At 53.3% G+C, this 23,047-nt stretch overlaps 1 protein-coding gene and 2 pseudogenes across 3 annotated transcripts in view; all 3 read left to right on the forward strand.

The window, feature by feature from the left end:
- Positions 1 to 1,187: 1,187 nt before the first annotated feature.
- LOC311531022 (acetylcholinesterase-like) overlaps positions 1,188 to 23,047 on the forward strand; it is a gene marked incomplete at its 3' end in the record, with an annotated part of 39,872 nt that continues 18,012 nt past the window's right edge. The window contains exons 1-3 of the mRNA XM_084648079.1: positions 1,188 to 1,243; positions 2,619 to 3,766; positions 22,043 to 22,404. Coding sequence (XP_084504205.1) covers positions 2,627 to 3,766; positions 22,043 to 22,404 — 1,502 coding nt within the window. The 5' untranslated portion in view covers positions 1,188 to 1,243; positions 2,619 to 2,626. The remainder of the gene's footprint in view (positions 1,244 to 2,618; positions 3,767 to 22,042; positions 22,405 to 23,047) is intronic.
- On the forward strand, positions 10,766 to 13,704 carry LOC311530226 (acetylcholinesterase pseudogene; annotated as a pseudogene). Its single transcript has 2 exons — positions 10,766 to 10,821; positions 12,197 to 13,704. The product of its transcript is annotated as an acetylcholinesterase pseudogene (transcript).
- LOC311530227 (acetylcholinesterase-like) lies at positions 15,119 to 21,730 on the forward strand (annotated as a pseudogene). The gene is made up of 4 exons: positions 15,119 to 15,278; positions 20,025 to 20,118; positions 20,902 to 21,574; positions 21,631 to 21,730. The product of its transcript is annotated as an acetylcholinesterase-like (transcript).

Raw genomic sequence — 23,047 nt, forward strand, 5'->3', positions numbered from 1 at the left:
GTGACTAGTGGTGGCAACTAGAAGAAACAAAACCCCTATTGCCAAATGAGGTTAAGAAGCAGCCCAGCACCTTCAGGCAATTTCAGACCTACTCCCACCCTCCCAGGAGGAACAAAGATGCCCAGAGCTGTCATTAATGATCCTGACTCAATCACATGATGTCAGAACCAGGATCTCGCCTGGAGCGGCTCTCCCAAGCTAAGAGGGCTGCAGCAAGGGCAGGATTTGAAAAGGAGACCTCGGAAAATCTGCAGATGCTACAGGGAGCTGGGCAGCGGTGCTGTCCCCAGACAGATTTCAGAGGGGTAGCTTTCAGATGTGTATCAGCAAAAACAACAAGGAGTCCTAGTGGCATCTTAGAGACTAACCAATGTATTTGGGCATAAGCTTTCGTGGGCTATAACCCACTTTATCAATGCATGGAGTGAAAATACAGTAGGCAGGTATAAATATACAGCACCTGAAAAGATAGGAGTTGCCTTAGCAAGCGCGGGGTCAGTACCAACGAGGCCAATTCAATCAAGTTGACAAGAAGGCGTCTGGCATTTGGATGTGCCCTACCACAGGGACGCATTCACTCACTAGGGTCCTCTCCCCTCACAGTCTGTGCTGACCTCCATACCCCAGCGTGGCATTAGGGGGATCAATGCAGCAGGGAGGGGTGTGGGGACTCACTAGGGGGCGCCCTCCCCTTGGAGTCGGTGCAGACCCAAATGCCCCGGACTGGTGCTGGGCTACAGCAAGTGCTCACCTGCTCATTAGCCATAAGCCCCGCTTGTCACTGAACATCCCCAGGCACTATCCTTCCAGGGTGGGGAATGCGCCTGGGTCCCCTGGCTAAACACCCCCTTTACTTCTTCCATTTTGCCCCCTACCCAAAAATCAACACTGTGCTTTCTTTGGACACAGGATCCCCAGTTCATTTCCTGTTACCCAGCTGCCCCTCCGCAGAGGTGGCTGCAATTCAGGGATCACGGCCCTTCAGGCCCTAGACCTCTCACCCTGTGAACCCAACTGGATCTCTGTTCCCAAAGCCCTTGACTCCTCCCCTGCAGCTCCACCCAGTCGGCCCCAATCCTCCTTCCCCCGTGTGTGCACAGCCCAATGAGAACATGGATTTGAGGATAAATAAGTCCCCGTGGCTGCTCCCTGACTGTTAATCTTGCTATCTGAGGCATCCACCCAGCTCCCATTCCTGCTGAGACGCAAGACACGACTGTGAGTGTGCCAAGGAGAAGGGCAGGTGAGTCTGTGCTACCCGGGGCCCCACTGGCTCAAAGATAGGGACAGAGGGGTCCAGGGAGTGAATGAAGTGGAAGAACAGCAGGAATTGGGATCAGTCTAGGCAGTTACCCACCTAATACCCTTTCTACAGACCCCATTCTCAGAACTGGGGAGAGAACCCAAAGAGTCCTGCCTCCCAGCACCCCCTGCTCTCACTCACTGGTCCCCACTGCCTTCCCAGAGCATAAGAACATAAGAATGGCCCTACTGGGTCAGACCAAAGGTCCATCTAGCCCAGGATCCTGTCTTCGCACAGTGGCCAATGCCAGGTACCCCACAGGGAATGAACAGAACAGGGAATCATCAAGTGATCCATCCCCTGTCGCCCATTCCCAGCTTCTGGCAAACAGAGGCTAGGGACACCATCCCTGATCATCCTGGCTAACAGCCATCGATGGACCAATCCTCCATGAATTTATCTAGTTCTTTTCTGAACCTTGTTACGGTCTTGCCCTTCACAACATCCTCCGGCAAGGAGTTCCACAGGGTGACTGTGCGCTGTGTGAAGAAATACTTCCTTTTATTCATTTTAAACCTGCTGCCTATTAATTTCATTGGGGGACCCCTAGTTCTTGTGATATGAGAAGCAGTACACAACACTTCCTTATCTACTTTCTCTACACCAGTCATGATTTTACAGACCTCAATCATATCTCCCCTTAGCCATCTTTTTTCCAAGCTGAAAAGTCCCAGTCTTATTCATCTCTCCTCATACGGAAGCCGTTCCATACCCCGAATCATTTTTCTTGCCCTTCTCTGAACCTTTTCCAATTCCAGTATCGCTTTTTTGAGATGGGGCGACCTCATATGCACACAGTGTTCAAGATGTGGGCATACCATGGATTTATATGAAGGCAACATGATATTTTCTGTCCTATTTCTGCCCGGTAGCAGGACTCTTGACTCCGGTCCCACAGTGGTATAACCCACCATACCCCACTCCCTATCCAGAACCAGTGATAGAACCCAGGAGCTCTGGCTCCCAGAGCCCGACACTCTAGCCCACTAGACCCCACTCCCTTCCCAAAGCTGAGGATAAAACCCAGGAGTCCTCAATCCCAGCCTCCCTCCCATCTCTAACCACTAGATCCCACTCCCCTCCCAGAATGAGAGTCAGGATTGATGCAGAGCAGGGAACACAGCAGGGAGCCAGAGCATGGGTGGAACCGACAAGGGGGTTCTATTTGCTAAAGGGGATCCATGCTGACATAGGGAGCATCCTCCTGCTGTCTGGATTTAGGTGGCTGGGATTGGATGGGACCCAGCACCCCGTAGAGGGGACAGACCATGTATCCAGTTCCCTATAACTCCCTCTGCGGGGGTTTCCCTTCCAGCTGCCGCGATGCTGGGACTCCTCCCCACTTTCCCCTGCCTGCTCCTCCTCTCCCTGCTGGGCTCCAGCTCTGGTTCCGATGACGATGGCACCGTGGTGCTCACCACCAGCGGCCCCATCCGGGGCAAGCGCCTCCAGGTCGGATCCAGCACAGTGACGGCATTCCTGGGCATCCCCTACGCCGAGCCCCCCGTGGGGGCCTTGCGTTTCCAGAAGCCAATTCCCCACCAGCCCTGGAGCCACGTCCTGGAAGCCTCTAGCTTTGGCAATATGTGCCACCAGCCTCTGCTCACTGGTTACCCTCAGACTGAAACACAGACATTCAAAGTGCCACAGTCTGAGGACTGCCTCTTCCTCAATGTCTGGGTGCCCCATCCCCGTCCCTCTCCGCCAGCCGCCATCGTCACCTGGATCCACGGTGGTGGGTTCTTCACAGGGGCAGCCTCACTCGACATCTATGATGGGCGCTTCTTAGCCGCCACTGAGAACCTGATCGTGGCTTCCATGAACTACCGGCTGGGGGCGCTGGGCTTCCTGTCCCTGCCCCCGGCCGCCCCGGGGAACGCCGGCCTATGGGACCAGCGACTGGCGATGCGCTGGCTGCGGGACAACGCGGCCGCCTTCGGTGGGGACCCGGCCCATTTCTTACTCTTCGGCCACGATGCTGGGGCTCGATCAGTCGGCTTCCACCTCCTCTCCCCGGGGAGCCGGCCCCTCTTCACCAGGGCCGCACTGCAGAGCGGAGCCCCGAACGCACCATGCGCTTGGATTTCACTTGAAGAGGCCAAGGCGAGAGGCCAGAGGCTGGGCCAGCTGCTGGGCTGCTCCGATGGTAACAACACGGCCCTGGTGGCCTGCCTGCAGGGGAAGGAACCCGGGGAGTTCCCCAAACACCAGTTCTCCATCTTGAACCGCAAGAAGCAGCTGGGGCTCCCCTTTGTGCCGACACCAGATGGAGATTTCCTCCCTGATACACCACCAAGACTCCTGCAGGGCAGGCACGGCCAGCCAATACCCATCGGGCTTGGTTTCGTCACCAACGAAGGATCCTACATATTATACTTTGCTGCCCCCGGCTTTAACCTGGAGAACGCCAGCTCCATCGGCTGGGAGGAGCTGCTGCAGGTGGTGAGGCTGATAGTGCCAGGGGTGCCAGACAAGGCCATCCAAGCCATGGCACGGTGGTACATCCAGGAAGGGAAGAAGCAGGGAGAGGCACAGTACCGATGGGCCATGGAACAAATCGCTGGTGACTATGTAGTTGTGTGCCCGGTACTGGAGATGGCAAGGCAACAGGCAGAGGCTGGAAATCCTGTGTACACCTACCACTTCGCCCACCGCAGCAGTGGCTTGTCTATACCTGAATGGATGGGGGTGCCACACGGCTCTGAGATCCCCTACGTGTTCGGGACCCTGGCATCCGTGGTAGGATCCAACCACACAGAGGCTGAGGTAGCGCTGAGCCGCAGAGTGATGCAGTACCTTGCGGTGTACGCCTGGAGCGGGTAAGGCAATCCCCCACAATCCTCTTGTCCCCCTGATCCAGAAGACTGGGAGAAAGCTAATGCCATGCCAATTTATAAGAAGGTTTAATGGGATCACCTGGGTAATTATAGGGTCTTGATAAATTGGAAAAGGTCCAGAGAAGAGCCACGAAAATGTCTAAGGGATTAGAAACCTTGCCTTATAGCGATAGACTCAAGGATCTCAATCTATGTAGTTTAACTAGGAGAAGGTTAAGGGGCCTGTCATAAATATAAAGGGAAGGGTAACAACCTTCCTGTATGCAGTACTATAAAATCCCTCCTGGCCAGAGGCACAAAATCCTTTTCCCTGCAAAGGGTTAAGAAGCTCAGGTAACCTGGCTGGAAGCAAGCAATCCAACTCCATCAGAATCAGTAAGTACAAGCAAGGGAATGCATTAGCTTATTTTTGTTTTGGCTTGTGATTTTCTCTGTTCTGAGAGGAAAGTGTATTTCTGGTTTTCTTTTTGTAACCTAAAAGTTTGGCCCAGAAGGAAATCCTCTGTGTTTTTGAATCTTTTGTTACCCTGTAAAATTATTTTCCATCCTGATTTTACAGAGGTGATTTTTACCTTCTTTTTTTTTAAATAAAATCCTTCTTTTAAGAACCTGACTGATTTCTCTATTGTCCTAAGACCCACGGCTTTGGGTCTGTGATCACTTTGTAACCAATTGGTCAGGATATTATTCTCAAGCCTCCCCAGGAAAGGGGGTGTAAGGCTTGGGGGGGATATTTTGGGGGAATAGGAACTCCAAGTGGCCCTTTCCCTAATTCTTTGTTAAATAACTTGGTGGTGGCAGCTTACCCTGATAGGGCGGCATCCTCGTTGAAAGGACAAGTGAGAGATGCCATTTTAAGTAAGAGCAAAACTAGACACTCCCTTCCAGTTCAGATCCTCCTATCTATGCCCCCACATTCCCTGGCCATGTCCCCCCGCACCCCGTATGTTGCTCTGCTCCCCACACTACTCTGACCTGTCTGTGAGCACAAAGGATGTCCATCTTTGCTGAGGGAAGGCTGGTTTCAGACCCATTGCAAACAATGGAAAACAGTGGCCATCTTCCCTAGAGGAAGTCTCATTTTACAATGGCAGCCATTATTACTCAGGGCCGCCTGTGGCTTCAATTTCATGGAGAACAACGAAATAAAGTGGCCAAGTTTATAAAGGGCAACCTGTAGCATCACCCCATATGAAAAGACTGGGAGGCAGCACCCATCTTAACTGAGGGCAGCCTCTGGCTCCACTCTCATTTGCAGCAACATGGGATGGCAGCCATTTTGGAAAGAGGCCAAACCCCTGCATCTGGGATGTTAGACACCAGCTGGGGCACATTCCTGTCCCCACCAAGCCACAATACTAACCTAAGTGAGGCATGTTCATTTTCCATGCAGGAAACCCATGGTGGGAGAGGATAGCGGGAAGCAGTGGCCCACCTATGACCCCGCAAAGCAGAACTTTGAGCGCATCAGCCTGAAGCCGCCCAAACCTGAGAGGGCATTACCCGTCTCACGCTGTGAATTCTTGGCATCATTGCTGTCAGAGAAACCAAAGGTCCCAGGTGAGCATCAGCGGGATGAGAGGATGGCAGCCCTAGAGGGGAAAGGCCCCGTCTCTCCCCACCCCTCTCAGCCATCCAGGCCCCCAACCCTTGGGCTGGATTGGACATGGCTCCCCTCCAGCAGCAAAAGATCCCAGCTCACATTCCCTTTTCCATGGGATCTTCTGGTCTCCTAGATTCTCCTGTCTGGGGGAGAACTTGCATATCCTGGGAACTCCAGATCCCATCTGCTGTGGGGCAGCCCCAGGCTCTACCCCATCTTCTCTTCCTCAGCCCCTCTGGGTAGGAAGATGACAACCTTGTTTCCTCTCCATCGGCTCCCCACGTAGCCCCCATTTCAGGGGAGGAGGCATGAGCTCAGACAGAGGGATTCCCGGTAGGGTGGCTGGGGATGAAGCGATGGATCTGAGGACACTGCGGGCTGAGGGTAAGTGGCCTGTAATGACACAGAAGAGAACGGTGGCAAAGAAAGAATGACATAGAGCTGGCTCTCGGGAGGGATGCAGCCACTGTGTAACTGTGTAAGACAGGGATTGAAGGAGAATCCAATAGTCACTGGGAATCCCGTGTGCCAGGGGGCCGCTTATGGGAGGCAGAACAGAAGCTTCCACGTTGGACCCTGGGGTCACAGATGCTGCGAAACACGGGATCTCTAGCAGAACAGCGTTCCCCACTGCTAGAATATATTACTGGGGGGCACTAAATGTGGGGGGACAGCTCCCTCCTGACTCCCCCCCAAGCCACTCTTTGCAGAAAAGCACCCCCTAGTGCACGGAGATTAGCACTGACCGTAAGAGATGAGCATCCCATACTGAGCCTTTGCAGCACCTGGTTTCCTCTGCAGATCTCCTCTCCTGTTTACAAGTAGACAAACCCCCGCAGAGTCTGAGCTCCTCCCCACTGCTGTTAACCCCACTCATTGTGTGTTCCACAGGAGCAGACCTGCCCAGCCTGGGGGGCCGTGAATGAAGAGCTGAGCAATTACAATCCCCTTATGGGGGGAACCCTCCATGCAGACCAGAGGATCCAGTTCCTGTTAGTGCCTGCCAATTCATTAACGAGGATCCTGCTAATGAACCAGCTGGGAATCCATGGATTGACCCTCCCTCTGCAATTCCTCCACGCCCAGTGCATTAAAGCATATTCAGTCTGGAGACCGAGCCCTGGTGTGTGAGGTTGATTAGCTCCTCCTGAGTAGGAGAGAGAGAGAGAGTGTTGGTGCGATGGGAGTTGTGTTGAGATAATGGGGAACAAAGATTACATCGGGGGTAAATGCTGCTCTGGTGTTTGAAGAGGCAAATGACAAAGTGCAGAGATCACACTCTGCACCCAGAGATATGGAACGCCGGAGTCCTGACTCCCAGCCTCTCCGGTCTAACCAACTAGACCCCAATGCCCTCCAAGGTCTGCGATAGAACCCAGGCGTCTTGACTTCCAGCTCACATGTCTCTAACCCTTAGACCCCCTCTCGTCCTCAGACATGGGATAACACCCAGGAGTCCTAACTCCCAGCCCCCCTCTGCTCTAACCACTAGATCCCACTCTCCTCCCAGTCCTTGGGAGAGAACCTAGGAATCCTGACCCCATCCTCTCTGCTCTAACCCACTAGCCCCAATTCCCTCCTGGATGGTGCTCACTGGACTGTGAGGAAGAACTGTACACACCAAGGAGTCGAAGGAAATTGGTGGTTTATTGATGACATTTGTGGGCCACTATACAATACAAGCCACAGAGACAGATGTTTTCTCAGCCAGCTGGCAGGGTATGGGGAGAGTGCCCCAAATGCACACAGCACCCACTCCCCATGACCCCATTCCCTGCACAGATCTCCTCTGAGGGGCAGGGACTCTGTGGTCCAGTCATTCCTCAGCCTCCCTGCTCAGGAGCTGGTGGAATTTGGGACAGGGGCCCTGGCCCACCTGGGGGTTGGGCTGAGCCTCCACAACTCAGTGCACACAGATGGGAATGACAAAATATGGAACCAGTGCCCTTGAGAGAGTAAAGGCCCCGTGTCCCTTTCCCCATCCCCTGAACCAGCTGGTTCCCCCTTCCCTGCCCCTCCCCACATCAGATCCAGCCTCCCCTAGAGGGGAAAGGCCCCTGTTCAACCACCTAATCATTGTCCCAGTAGCTGGGGTGGTGTCGCAAACCCCTAGAGCACATGGGCTTGGCACAACTCTTGCAAAACACCCATCCCCTGGAAGGGCAAGCCCGCCAGATCCTGACTTCCAGCATGCCCTATGGCTCAGTTCTCTCAGTTCAACTCAGACCTCAGTTGAAGAAGCATTGAACCATCATTTCTCCCAACGTTAACTGCTGTATCTATTATTATTTCTCCTGCTCTGACAGGGTGAGTGGCACTTTGTACGCGGGCTGGACTGGGCCGTGCTGGGTTTATAATCTGGATAGGCAAAGAAGGAAGTGGGGTTGGGCTTGGGGCTCGCTCAGACCTAAAATCTGGGGTCTGAAGCCAGCTATGGTTGTGAGGAAAGCTGAGGGGCGGGGAGACTAGGAGTAGGTTTAAGGGTTACAGGCTTAAGAGTTAGAGTCAGGTAGTCAGATTTGGGGAGCCAGGTTATAATTAGGGTGTTAGGGTTGGGGAATGGAGCTCAGGGGTTGCAGGTCCCGTGGGCTGTTAGGGGTAAGTATTAATACATGTGTGAGTGGCAGTGTAGACATTGACCCAGGGAGCCAGGACCGGGCTTCGTGGACAATAAACCTGGCTGAGCGCCTTCGCCACCGGACTGAGCCTGTGGTCTTCGTTTGCGAGTAACATCGAGCTCTGCTGAATGAACATGCTGCAGTATCTTCGAAGGACATTGCAGCTCCCGGGACAGAAGCACCGAGTGGCCTCAACAGGGTTACTAATGACGATCCCACCTACGGCACTTAGCCATGCTGGGTAGGGCTCTCGAGGCCTGCTGAACCGGCGATCTGCACAGAGCTGCACAGAGCACGGAAAGAACACGCACACACAAGTCAACTGATTACCCAACGTGTGAGTTGTTTGCATCAACAGAAGAACGAACAGGACGAGGATGCATTAATTAGCCCCAGGGGAAAAATTCACCTAATCTCTATTCACTCCTGACACACAAGCCCCTGGCTATCCCCTCACTGCCCTGGGCTTCCCCTCTCCCCACAGCTCCACCGACACTCCTCAATCCCAATCTGATCCCCCTGCTATCACGGCTCTGGGCTCCATCCCTCTCCCCCAGCTCTGCCGATCACCATCAGTCTCCTCCTGCAAACCCTGCCCCATCCAAGCCCTCACTTCTCCCCACTCCCCACAGATCCTGAGCCACAGCCTCTTGATTTCCCAGCTGTGGGCTTCCCCCCTCCACAGCTCTGCCAGTTCTCCGCAATCCCACCCAGCAGAAACTCCCCTGCTCTCTTGCTGCCCCAGATATCTATGCTAAATCTCCTTAGCGATATTAGGCTTGGAAAGATTACAATACAACGGTACACTTCATAATACATCGATTTTACTGCGCACACACAATCTGATGGAAAAATATTTCCATTGATAATCAATGAAATGTACAGATACTCAAAATAAGGAAAATCCCGCTTGAAAATGTATTGAAGTTCAACTTACTTTATATCTTTTGAGAGGGGGGGGTTGACAATTGATGTTTTACAGTGCATGAAACTTTAACTTATTGGCTCTCACCTGCCATTAAATAATTGTCTGACCTGCCCCCAGAATTTCCCAAAAGCTGAAATTAATAAAAATTGAAAAAAAATCCTTTAAAACGAACTTTGATATTATCCATCAAAATTATAAAGAAATAAACGTTGACTTCTGCCACGCCAAAGTAATATGCAGTCAGCATTCTGCCATGACTCACCCAACTTGGGTCAACAGTGACCAACTTGTGACTAGTGGTGGCAACTAGAAGAAACAAAACCCCTATTGCCAAATGAGGTTAAGAAGCAGCCCAGCACCTTCAGGCAATTTCAGACCTACTCCCACCCTCCCAGGAGGAACAAAGATGCCCAGAGCTGTCATTAATGATCCTGACTCAATCACATGATGTCAGAACCAGGATCTCGCCTGGAGCGGCTCTCCCAAGCTAAGAGGGCTGCAGCAAGGGCAGGATTTGAAAAGGAGACCTCGGAAAATCTGCAGATGCTACAGGGAGCTGGGCAGCGGTGCTGTCCCCAGACAGATTTCAGAGGGGTAGCTTTCAGATGTGTATCAGCAAAAACAACAAGGAGTCCTAGTGGCATCTTAGAGACTAACCAATGTATTTGGGCATAAGCTTTCGTGGGCTATAACCCACTTTATCAATGCATGGAGTGAAAATACAGTAGGCAGGTATAAATATACAGCACCTGAAAAGATAGGAGTTGCCTTAGCAAGCGCGGGGTCAGTACCAACGAGGCCAATTCAATCAAGTTGACAAGAAGGCGTCTGGCATTTGGATGTGCCCTACCACAGGGACGCATTCACTCACTAGGGTCCTCTCCCCTCACAGTCTGTGCTGACCTCCATACCCCAGCGTGGCATTAGGGGGATCAATGCAGCAGGGAGGGGTGTGGGGACTCACTAGGGGGCGCCCTCCCCTTGGAGTCGGTGCAGACCCAAATGCCCCGGACTGGTGCTGGGCTACAGCAAGTGCTCACCTGCTCATTAGCCATAAGCCCCGCTTGTCACTGAACATCCCCAGGCACTATCCTTCCAGGGTGGGGAATGCGCCTGGGTCCCCTGGCTAAACACCCCCTTTACTTCTTCCATTTTGCCCCCTACCCAAAAATCAACACTGTGCTTTCTTTGGACACAGGATCCCCAGTTCATTTCCTGTTACCCAGCTGCCCCTCCGCAGAGGTGGCTGCAATTCAGGGATCACGGCCCTTCAGGCCCTAGACCTCTCACCCTGTGAACCCAACTGGATCTCTGTTCCCAAAGCCCTTGACTCCTCCCCTGCAGCTCCACCCAGTCGGCCCCAATCCTCCTTCCCCCGTGTGTGCACAGCCCAATGAGAACATGGATTTGAGGATAAATAAGTCCCCGTGGCTGCTCCCTGACTGTTAATCTTGCTATCTGAGGCATCCACCCAGCTCCCATTCCTGCTGAGACGCAAGACACGACTGTGAGTGTGCCAAGGAGAAGGGCAGGTGAGTCTGTGCTACCCGGGGCCCCACTGGCTCAAAGATAGGGACAGAGGGGTCCAGGGAGTGAATGAAGTGGAAGAACAGCAGGAATTGGGATCAGTCTAGGCAGTTACCCACCTAATACCCTTTCTACAGACCCCATTCTCAGAACTGGGGAGAGAACCCAAAGAGTCCTGCCTCCCAGCACCCCCTGCTCTCACTCACTGGTCCCCACTGCCTTCCCAGAGCATAAGAACATAAGAATGGCCCTACTGGGTCAGACCAAAGGTCCATCTAGCCCAGGATCCTGTCTTCGCACAGTGGCCAATGCCAGGTACCCCACAGGGAATGAACAGAACAGGGAATCATCAAGTGATCCATCCCCTGTCGCCCATTCCCAGCTTCTGGCAAACAGAGGCTAGGGACACCATCCCTGATCATCCTGGCTAACAGCCATCGATGGACCAATCCTCCATGAATTTATCTAGTTCTTTTCTGAACCTTGTTACGGTCTTGCCCTTCACAACATCCTCCGGCAAGGAGTTCCACAGGGTGACTGTGCGCTGTGTGAAGAAATACTTCCTTTTATTCATTTTAAACCTGCTGCCTATTAATTTCATTGGGGGACCCCTAGTTCTTGTGATATGAGAAGCAGTACACAACACTTCCTTATCTACTTTCTCTACACCAGTCATGATTTTACAGACCTCAATCATATCTCCCCTTAGCCATCTTTTTTCCAAGCTGAAAAGTCCCAGTCTTATTCATCTCTCCTCATACGGAAGCCGTTCCATACCCCGAATCATTTTTCTTGCCCTTCTCTGAACCTTTTCCAATTCCAGTATCGCTTTTTTGAGATGGGGCGACCTCATATGCACACAGTGTTCAAGATGTGGGCATACCATGGATTTATATGAAGGCAACATGATATTTTCTGTCCTATTTCTGCCCGGTAGCAGGACTCTTGACTCCGGTCCCACAGTGGTATAACCCACCATACCCCACTCCCTATCCAGAACCAGTGATAGAACCCAGGAGCTCTGGCTCCCAGAGCCCGACACTCTAGCCCACTAGACCCCACTCCCTTCCCAAAGCTGAGGATAAAACCCAGGAGTCCTCAATCCCAGCCTCCCTCCCATCTCTAACCACTAGATCCCACTCCCCTCCCAGAATGAGAGTCAGGATTGATGCAGAGCAGGGAACACAGCAGGGAGCCAGAGCATGGGTGGAACCGACAAGGGGGTTCTATTTGCTAAAGGGGATCCATGCTGACATAGGGAGCATCCTCCTGCTGTCTGGATTTAGGTGGCTGGGATTGGATGGGACCCAGCACCCCGTAGAGGGGACAGACCATGTATCCAGTTCCCTATAACTCCCTCTGCGGGGGTTTCCCTTCCAGCTGCCGCGATGCTGGGACTCCTCCCCACTTTCCCCTGCCTGCTCCTCCTCTCCCTGCTGGGCTCCAGCTCTGGTTCCGATGACGATGGCACCGTGGTGCTCACCACCAGCGGCCCCATCCGGGGCAAGCGCCTCCAGGTCGGATCCAGCACAGTGACGGCATTCCTGGGCATCCCCTACGCCGAGCCCCCCGTGGGGGCCTTGCGTTTCCAGAAGCCAATTCCCCACCAGCCCTGGAGCCACGTCCTGGAAGCCTCTAGCTTTGGCAATATGTGCCACCAGCCTCTGCTCACTGGTTACCCTCAGACTGAAACACAGACATTCAAAGTGCCACAGTCTGAGGACTGCCTCTTCCTCAATGTCTGGGTGCCCCATCCCCGTCCCTCTCCGCCAGCCGCCATCGTCACCTGGATCCACGGTGGTGGGTTCTTCACAGGGGCAGCCTCACTCGACATCTATGATGGGCGCTTCTTAGCCGCCACTGAGAACCTGATCGTGGCTTCCATGAACTACCGGCTGGGGGCGCTGGGCTTCCTGTCCCTGCCCCCGGCCGCCCCGGGGAACGCCGGCCTATGGGACCAGCGACTGGCGATGCGCTGGCTGCGGGACAACGCGGCCGCCTTCGGTGGGGACCCGGCCCATTTCTTACTCTTCGGCCACGATGCTGGGGCTCGATCAGTCGGCTTCCACCTCCTCTCCCCGGGGAGCCGGCCCCTCTTCACCAGGGCCGCACTGCAGAGCGGAGCCCCGAACGCACCATGCGCTTGGATTTCACTTGAAGAGGCCAAGGCGAGAGGCCAGAGGCTGGGCCAGCTGCTGGGCTGCTCCGATGGTAACAACACGGCCCTGGTGGCCTGCCTGCAGGGGAAGGAACCCGGGGAGTTCCCCAAACACCAGTTCTCCATCTTGAACCACAAGAAGCAGCTGGGGCTCCCCTTTGTGCCGACACCAGATGGAGATTTCCTCCCTGATACACCACCAAGACTCCTGCAGGGCAGGCACGGCCAGCCAATACCCATCGGGCTTGGTTTCGTCACCAACGAAGGATCCTACATATTATACTTTGCTGCCCCCGGCTTTAACCTGGAGAACGCCAGCTCCATCGGCTGGGAGGAGCTGCTGCAGGTGGTGAGGCTGATAGTGCCAGGGGTGCCAGACAAGGCCATCCAAGCCATGGCACGGTGGTACATCCAGGAAGGGAAGAAGCAGGGAGAGGCACAGTACCGATGGGCCATGGAACAAATCGCTGGTGACTATGTAGTTGTGTGCCCGGTACTGGAGATGGCAAGGCAACAAGCAGAGGCTGGAAATCCTGTGTACACCTACCACTTCGCCCACCGCAGCAGTGGCTTGTCTATACCTGAATGGATGGGGGTGCCACACGGCTCTGAGATCCCCTACGTGTTCGGGACCCTGGCATCCGTGGTAGGATCCAACCACACAGAGGCTGAGGTAGCGCTGAGCCGCAGAGTGATGCAGTACCTTGCGGTGTACGCCTGGAGCGGGTAAGGCAATCCCCCACAATCCTCTTGTCCCCCTGATCCAGAAGACTGGGAGAAAGCTAATGCCATGCCAATTTATAAGAAGGTTTAATGGGATCACCTGGGTAATTATAGGGTCTTGATAAATTGGAAAAGGTCCAGAGAAGAGCCACGAGAATGTCTAAGGGATTAGAAACCTTGCCTTATAGCGATAGACTCAAGGATCTCAATCTATGTAGTTTAACTAGGAGAAGGTTAAGGGGCCTGTCATAAATATAAAGGGAAGGGTAACAACCTTCCTGTATGCAGTACTATAAAATCCCTCCTGGCCAGAGGCACAAAATCCTTTTCCCTGCAAAGGGTTAAGAAGCTCAGGTAACCTGGCTGGAAGCAAGCAATCCAACTCCATCAGAATCAGTAAGTACAAGCAAGGGAATGCATTAGCTTATTTTTGTTTTGGCTTGTGATTTTCTCTGTTCTGAGAGGAAAGTGTATTTCTGGTTTTCTTTTTGTAACCTAAAAGTTTGGCCCAGAAGGAAATCCTCTGTGTTTTTGAATCTTTTGTTACCCTGTAAAATTATTTTCCATCCTGATTTTACAGAGGTGATTTTTACCTTCTTTTTTTTTAAATAAAATCCTTCTTTTAAGAACCTGACTGATTTCTCTATTGTCCTAAGACCCACGGCTTTGGGTCTGTGATCACTTTGTAACCAATTGGTCAGGATATTATTCTCAAGCCTCCCCAGGAAAGGGGGTGTAAGGCTTGGGGGGGATATTTTGGGGGAATAGGAACTCCAAGTGGCCCTTTCCCTAATTCTTTGTTAAATAACTTGGTGGTGGCAGCTTACCCTGATAGGGCGGCATCCTCGTTGAAAGGACAAGTGAGAGATGCCATTTTAAGTAAGAGCAAAACTAGACACTCCCTTCCAGTTCAGATCCTCCTATCTATGCCCCCACATTCCCTGGCCATGTCCCCCCGCACCCCGTATGTTGCTCTGCTCCCCACACTACTCTGACCTGTCTGTGAGCACAAAGGATGTCCATCTTTGCTGAGGGAAGGCTGGTTTCAGACCCATTGCAAACAATGGAAAACAGTGGCCATCTTCCCTAGAGGAAGTCTCATTTTACAATGGCAGCCATTATTACTCAGGGCCGCCTGTGGCTTCAATTTCATGGAGAACAACGAAATAAAGTGGCCAAGTTTATAAAGGGCAACCTGTAGCATCACCCCATATGAAAAGACTGGGAGGCAGCACCCATCTTAACTGAGGGCAGCCTCTGGCTCCACTCTCATTTGCAGCAACATGGGATGGCAGCCATTTTGGAAAGAGGCCAAACCCCTGCATCTGGGATGTTAGACACCAGCTGGGGCACATTCCTGTCCCCACCAAGCCACAATACTAACCTAAGTGAGGCATGTTCATTTTCCATGCAGGAAACCCATGGTGGGAGAGGATAGCGGGAAGCAGTGGCCCACCTACGACCCCGCAAAGGAGAACTTTGAGCGCATCAGCCTGAAGCCGCCCAAACCTGAGAGGGCATTACCCGCCTCACGCTGTGAATTCTTGGCATCATTGCTGTCAGAGAAACCAAAGGTCCCAGGTGAGCATCAGCGGGATGAGAGGATGGCAGCCCTAGAGGGGAAAGGCCCCGTCTCTCCCCACCCCTCTCAGCCATCCAGGCCCCCAACCCTTGGGCTGGATTGGACATGGCTCCCCTCCAGCAGCAAAAGATCCCAGCTCACATTCCCTTTTCCATGGGATCTTCTGGTCTCCTAGATTCTCCTGTCTGGGGGAGAACTTGCATATCCTGGGAACTCCAGATCCCATCTGCTGTGGGGCAGCCCCAGGCTCTACCCCATCTTCTCTTCCTCAGCCCCTCTGGGTAGGAAGATGACAACCTTGTTTCCTCTCCATCGGCTCCCCACGTAGCCCCCATTTCAGGGGAGGAGGCATGAGCTCAGACAGAGGGATTCCCGGTAGGGTGGCTGGGGATGAAGCGATGGATCTGAGGACACTGCGGGCTGAGGGTAAGTGGCCTGTAATGACACAGAAGAGAACGGTGGCAAAGAAAGAATGACATAGAGCTGGCTCTCGGGAGGGATGCAGCCACTGTGTAACTGTGTAAGACAGGGATTGAAGGAGAATCCAATAGTCACTGGGAATCCCGTGTGCCAGGGGGCCGCTTATGGGAGGCAGAACAGAAGCTTCCACGTTGGACCCTGGGGTCACAGATGCTGCGAAACACGGGATCTCTAGCAGAACAGCGTTCCCCACTGCTAGAATATATTACTGGGGGGCACTAAATGTGGGGGAACAGCTCCCTCCTGACTCCCCCCCAAGCCGCTCTTTGCAGAAAAGCACCCCCTACTGCACGGAGATTAGCACTGACCGTAAGAGATGAGCATCCCATACTGAGCCTTTGCAGCACCTGGTTTCCTCTGCAGATCTCCTCTCCTGTTTACAAGTAGACAAACCCCCGCAGAGTCTGAGCTCCTCCCCACTGCTGTTAACCCCACTCATTGTGTGTTCCACAGGAGCAGACCTGCCCAGCCTGGGGGGCCGTGAATGAAGAGCTGAGCAATTACAATCCCCTTATGGGGGGAACCCTCCATGCAGACCAGAGGATCCAGTTCCTGTTAGTGCCTGCCAATTCATTAACGAGGATCCTGCTAATGAACCAGCTGGGAATCCATGGATTGACCCTCCCTCTGCAATTCCTCCACCCCCAGTGCATTAAAGCGTATTCAGTCTGGAGATAGATCCCGTGTGTGTGAGGTTGATTAGCTCCTCCTGAGTAGGAGAGAGAGAGCGTGTTGGTGCGATGGGAGTTGTGTTGAGATAATGGGGAACAAAGATTACATCGGGGGTAAATGCTGCTCTGGTGTTTGAAGAGGCAAATGACAAAGTGCAGAGATCACACTCTGCACCCAGAGATATGGAACGCCGGAGTCCTGACTCCCAGCCTCTCCGGTCTAACCAACTAGACCCCAATGCCCTCCAAGATCTGCAACAGAACCCAGGCGTCTTGACTTCCAGCTCACATGTCTCTAACCCTTAGACCCCTCTCGTCCTCAGACAGGGGATAACACCCAGGAGTCCTAACTCCCAGCCCCCCTCTGCTCTAACCACTAGATCCCACTCTCCTCCCAGTCCTTGGGAGAGAACCCAGGAATCCTGACCCCCGGCCTCTCTGCTCTAACCCACTAGCCCCAATCCTCTCCTGGATGGTGCTCACTGGACTGTGAGGAAGAACTGTACACACCAAGGAGTCGAAGGAAATTGGTGGTTTATTGATGACATTTGTGGGCCACTATACAATACAAGCCACAGAGACAGATGTTTTCTCAGCCAGCTGGCAGGGTATGGGGAGTTGGCGAAGTGGGTATAGGGATAAGGAGAGTGCCCCAAATGCACACATCACCCACTCCCCATGACCCCATTCCCTGCACAGATCTCCTCTGAGGGGCAGGGACTCTGTGGTCCAGTCATTCCTCAGCCTCCCTGCTCAGGAGCTGGTGGAGTTTGGGACAGGGGCCCTGGCCCACCTGGGGGTTGGGCTGAGCCTCCACAACTCAGTGCACACTGATGGGAATGACAAAATCTGGAACCAGTGCCCTAGAGAGAGAGAGTAAAGGCCCCATGTCCCTTTCCCCATCCCCTGAACCAGCTGGTTCCCCCTTCCCTGCCCCTCCCCACATCAGATCCAGCCTCCCCTAGAGGAGAAAGGCCCCTGTTCAACCACCTAATCATTGTCCCAGTAACCGGGGTGGTGTCGCAAACCCCTAGAGCACATGGGCTTGGCACAACTCTTGCAAAACGCCCATCCCCTGGAAGGGCAAGCCCGCCAGATCCTGACTTCCAGCATGCCCTATGGCTCAGTTCTCTCAGTTCAACTCAGACCTCAGTTGAAGAAGCATTGAACCATCATTTCTCCCATCGTTAACTGCTGTATCTATTATTATTACTTCTCCAGCTCTGACAGGGTGAGTGGCACTTTGCACGCGGGCTGGACTGGGCCGTGCTGGGTTTACAATCTGGATAGGCAAGGAAGGAAGTGGGGTTGGGCTTGGGGCTAGCTCAGACCTAAAATCTGGGGTCTGAAGCCAGCTATGGCTGTGAGGAGAGCTGAGGGGCAGGATGACGAGGAGTAGGTTTAAGGGTTACAGGCTTAAGAGTTAGAGTCAGGTAGTCAGATTTGGGGAGCCAGGTTATAATTAGGGTGTTAGGGTTGGGCAATGGAGCCCAGGGGTTGCAGGTCCCGTGGGCTGTTAGGGGTAAGTATTAATACATGTGTGAGTGGCAGTGTATAGAATCATAGAATCATAGAATATCAGGGTTGGAAGGGACCCCAGAAGGTCATCTAGTCCAACCCCCTGCTCAAAGCAGGACCAATTCCCAGTTAAATCATCCCAGCCAGGGCTTTGTCAAGCCTGACCTTAAAAACCTCTAAGGAAGGAGATTCTACCACCTCCCTAGGTAACGCATTCCAGTGTTTCACCACCCTCTTAGTGAAAAAGTTTTTCCTAATATCCAATCTAAACCTCCCCCACTGCAACTTGAGACCATTACTCCTCGTTCTGTCATCTGCTACCATTGAGAACAGTCTAGAGCCATCCTCTTTGGAACCCCCTTTCAGGTAGTTGAAAGCAGCTATCAAATCCCCCCTCATTCTTCTCTTCTGCAGGCTAAACAATCCCAGCTCCCTCAGCCTCTCCTCATAACTCATGTGTTCCAGTCCCCTAATCATTTTTGTTGCCCTTCGCTGGACTCTCTCCAATTTATCCACATCCTTCTTGAAGTGTGGGGCCCAAAACTGGACACAGTACTCCAGATGAGGCCTCACCAATGTCGAATAGAGAGGAACGATCACGTCCCTCGATCTGCTCGCTATGCCCCTACTTATACATCCCAAAATGCCATTGGCCTTCTTGGCAACAAGGGCACACTGCTGACTCATATCCAGCTTCTCGTCCACTGTCACCCCTAGGTCCTTTTCCGCAGAACTGCTGCCTAGCCATTCGGTCCCTAGTCTGTAGCTGTGCATTGGGTTCTTCCGTCCTAAGTGCAGGACCCTGCACTTATCCTTATTGAACCTCATCAGATTCCTTTTGGCCCAATCTTCCAATTGGTCTAGGTCCTTCTGTATCCTATCCCTCCCCTCCAGCGTATCTACCACTCCTCCCAGTTTAGTATCATCTGCAAATTTGCTGAGAGTGCAATCCACACCATCCTCCAGATCATTTATGAAGATATTGAATAAAACCGGCCCCAGGACCGACCCTTGGGGCACTCCACTTGATACCGGCTGCCAACTAGACATGGAGCCATTGATCACTACCCGTTGAGCCCGACAATCTAGCCAGCTTTCTACCCACCTTATAGTGCATTCATCCAGCCCATACTTCCTTAACTTGCTGACAAGAATACTATGGGAGACCGTGTCAAAAGCTTTGCTAAAGTCAAGAAACAATACATCCACTGCTTTCCCTTCATCCACAGAACCAGTAATCTCATCATAAAAGGCGATTAGATTAGTCAGGCATGACCTTCCCTTGGTGAATCCATGCTGGCTGTTCCTGATCACTTTCCTCTCATGCAAGTGCTTCAGGATTGATTCTTTGAGGACCTGCTCCATGATTTTTCCAGGGACTGAGGTGAGGCTGACTGGCCTGTAGTTCCCAGGATCTTCCTTCTTCCCTTTTTTAAAGATTGGCACTACATTAGCCTTTTTCCAGTCATCCGGGACTTCCCCGGTTTGCCACGAGTTTTCAAAGATAATGGCCAGTGGCTCTGCAATCACAGCCGCCAATTCCTTCAGCACTCTCGGATGCAACTCGTCCGGCCCCATGGACTTGTGCACGTCCAGCTTTTCTAAATAGTCCCTAACCGCCTCTATCTCCACAGAGGGCTGGCCATCTCTTCCGCATTTTGTGATGCCCAGCGCAGCAGTCTGGGAGCTGACCTTGTTAGTGAAAACAGAGGCAAAAAAAGCATTGAGTACATTAGCTTTTTCCACATCCTCTGTCACTAGGTTGCCTCCCTCATTCAGTAAGGGGCCCACACATTCCTTGGCTTTCTTCTTGTTGCCAACATACCTGAAGAAACCCTTCTTGTTACTCTTGACATCTCTGGCTAGCTGCAGCTCCAGGTGCATGCCCGAGCAATATTTTTATACTCATCCCTGGTCATATGTCCAACCTTCCACTTCTTGTAAGCTTCTTTTTTATGTTTAAGATCCGCTAGGATTTCACCATTAAGCCAAGCTGGTCGCCTGCCATATTTACTATTCTTTCGACTCATCGGGATGGTTTGTCCCTGTAACCTCAACAGGGATTCCTTGACCCAGGCATTGACCCAGGGAGCCAGGACCGGGCTTCGTGGACAATAAACCTGGCTGAGCGCCTTCGCCACCGGACTGAGCCTGTGGTCTTCGTTTGCGAGTAACATCGAGCTCTGCTGAATGAACATGCTGCAGTATCTTCGAAGGACATTGCAGCTCCCGGGACAGAAGCACCGAGTGGCCTCAACAGGGTTACTAATGACGATCCCTCCTACGGCACTTAGCCATGCTGGGTAGGGCTATCAAGGCCTGCTGAACCGGCGATCTAACCACTGGGATCTAGTGGTCGACCTGAGTTGACCACCTCAAAGAATTCTAGTAGATTAGTGAGGCATGATTTCCCTTTACTGAAACCATGCTGACTCTTCCTCCACAAATTATATTCATCTATATGTCTGACAATATTGTTCTTGATTATAATTTCAACCAGTTTGCCTGGTACCAGGACTCTTGACTCCGGTCCCACAGTGGTATAACCCACCATACCCCATTCCTTTCCCAGACCTGGGGATAGAACCCAGGAGCCCTGGCTCCCAGAGCCCGACGCTCTAGCCCACTAGCCCTGCCTTCCCAAAGCTGAGGATAGAATTCAGGAGTCCTCAATCCCAGCCTCCCTCCCAACTTGAACCACTAGATCCCAGTCCTCTCCCAGAATGGGAATCAGGATTGATGCAGAGCAGGGAATACAGCAGGGAGCCAGAGCATGGGTGGAAAGGACCAGGGGGTTCTATTTGCTAAAGCGGATCCATGCTGATGTAGGGAGCATCCTCCTGCTATCTGGATTTAGGTGGCTGGGACTGGAGGGGACCCAGCACCCTGTAGAGGGGAGAGGCCACGTATCTCGTTCCCTATAACTCCCTCTGGGAGGGGGTTTCCCTTCTAGCTGCCGCGATGCTGGCACTCCTCCTCGCTTCCCCTACCTGCTCCTCCTCTCCCTCTTGGGCCCCAGCTCTGGCTCCGATGACGATGGCACCGTGGTGCTCACCACCAGTGGCCCCATCCGGGGCAAGCTCCTCCAGGTCGGCTCCAGCACAGTGACGGCCTTCCTGGGCATCCCCTACGCCGAGCCCCCCGTGGGAGCCTTGCGCTTTCAGAAGCCAATACCCCACCAGCCCTGGAGCCAGATCCTGGAGGCCACCAGCTTCAGCAATGACTGCCTGCAGTCTCCACTTACTGGTTACCCTGAGGCAGAAACATGGACACCCAAAATGCCACAGTCCGAGGACTGCCTCTTCCTAAACATCTGGGTGCCCCATCCCCGGACCAATGATATGTTCCCCATGATTGTCTGGATCCATGGCGGGGGGTTCTTCTCAGGTGCAGCCTCCCTCGACATCTATGATGGGCGCTTGTTAGCCGCCACCGGGAACATGATCGTGGCCTCCATGAACTACCAGCTGGGGGGCACTGGGCTTCCTGTCCCTGCCCCCGGCCGTCCCGGGGAACACCGGCCTGTGGGACCAGCGACTGGCGATGTGCTGGCTGTGTAAGAACGCAGCTGCCTTCAGTGGAGACCCAGCCAGCTTCCTCCTTTTCGGCCTGGGCGCTGGGGCTGCGTCACTTAGCTTCCGCCACCTCTCCCCAGGAAGCCGGCCCCTCTTCACCCACGCAGCGCTGCAGAGCAGAGCCCCAAATGCACCATGGGCTTGGATTTCACTCAAAGAGGCCCAAGAGAGAGGCCAGAGGCTGGGCCATCTGCTGGGCTGCGCTGAGACACGGCCCTGGTGGGCTGCCTGCAGGGGAAGGAAGCAAGGGAGTTCCCCAAACACCAGTTCTCTGTGTTGCTCCAGAAGGACCTGCTGGCGTTCCCCTTTGTGCCGACACCAGACTGGGATTTCCTCCCTGATACACCACCAAGACTCCTGCAGGCCAGGCACAACCAGCCTATGCCCATCGTGGCCGGTTTCACCGCCAATGAAGGCTCCTACATGCTTATCTATGGTGCTCCCAACCTCAACCTGGAGAACGCCAGCAATGTTGGCTGGGAGGAGCTGCTGCAGGTGGTGAGGCTGATGGTGCCAGAAGCCCCAGAATTGGCCATCCGAGCCGTGGCAGAGCGGTACTGCAAGGAAGGGGAGGGGCAGGGCGAGGCACGATACCGATGGGCCATGGATGAAATTGCTGGCGACTACCCTTTTGTGTGCCCGGTAGCCGAGGTGGCTAGGCGAGAGGCAGAGGCCCGAAGTCCTGTGTACGCCTACTACTTCACCCACCGCACGAGCGGCTTATCTACACCTGAGTGGACGGGGGTGCCATACGGCTCTGGGCTGCCCTACCTGTTCGGGACCCTGGCGTCCGTGGGAGAAGCCAACCACACACACACGGAGGCCGAGGCAACGATGAGCCAAACGATGATGCAGTACTGCGGGAAGTTTGCCGGGAGCAAGTAAGGGAATCTTCTTGTGCCCCTGAGGCAGCCCGGGAAAACAGCTAGCCTGTAACTCTTTGGCCAAGTGTCTGTAACATACAGGAAGACCCGACTCAGAGCCATGGCAAAGAAGGGGTCCCTTTGAAACATAGCTAATCTGTTTGGTTGAAGCCCTTGATCGAGAGCTGAACTTACTTCAGGGAGGTAAAATCTGACCCCCTGATTCCAGGGTAGGGCTAATTCCCTTCTTCCCTCACCAGGATGTCCGTGATCCCATGAACACAACCATCCTCGTTCAAGGAAACAAGGTTTTTAGCTAGGAGCTAGTACTCTCAAAGCTCTGCCTGCTCTTTCCCAGCCCTGCCACACAAACTCAGGGGATGTCTCTGCTACGGAGACTATACGGGCATGGCTACACCAACTATCAAGTAGATGCAGCCTGCACCAGCCAAAAGGGTTTTTCCAGCAGTGGAGCAGCAGTCATATTTGTGGGTTTTCTCACATCTCTGACTGAGTTAAGAGTGGCAACTTAACTTTTAAGCGTACACCAGGGCATAGATACAAAGATACACTCCCTTATGTCAAAAATAAGCAAGCAAAACTCCAAAAAAAAATCTCTTCAACATTCCCCATTCTAGTCCTATCCACGCATCTTGGGTCC

Source organism: Lepidochelys olivacea (assembly GCF_965140295.1).
Source record: "Lepidochelys olivacea isolate rLepOli2 genome assembly, chromosome: 14".
Classification (NCBI taxonomy): domain Eukaryota; kingdom Metazoa; phylum Chordata; order Testudines; family Cheloniidae; genus Lepidochelys; species Lepidochelys olivacea.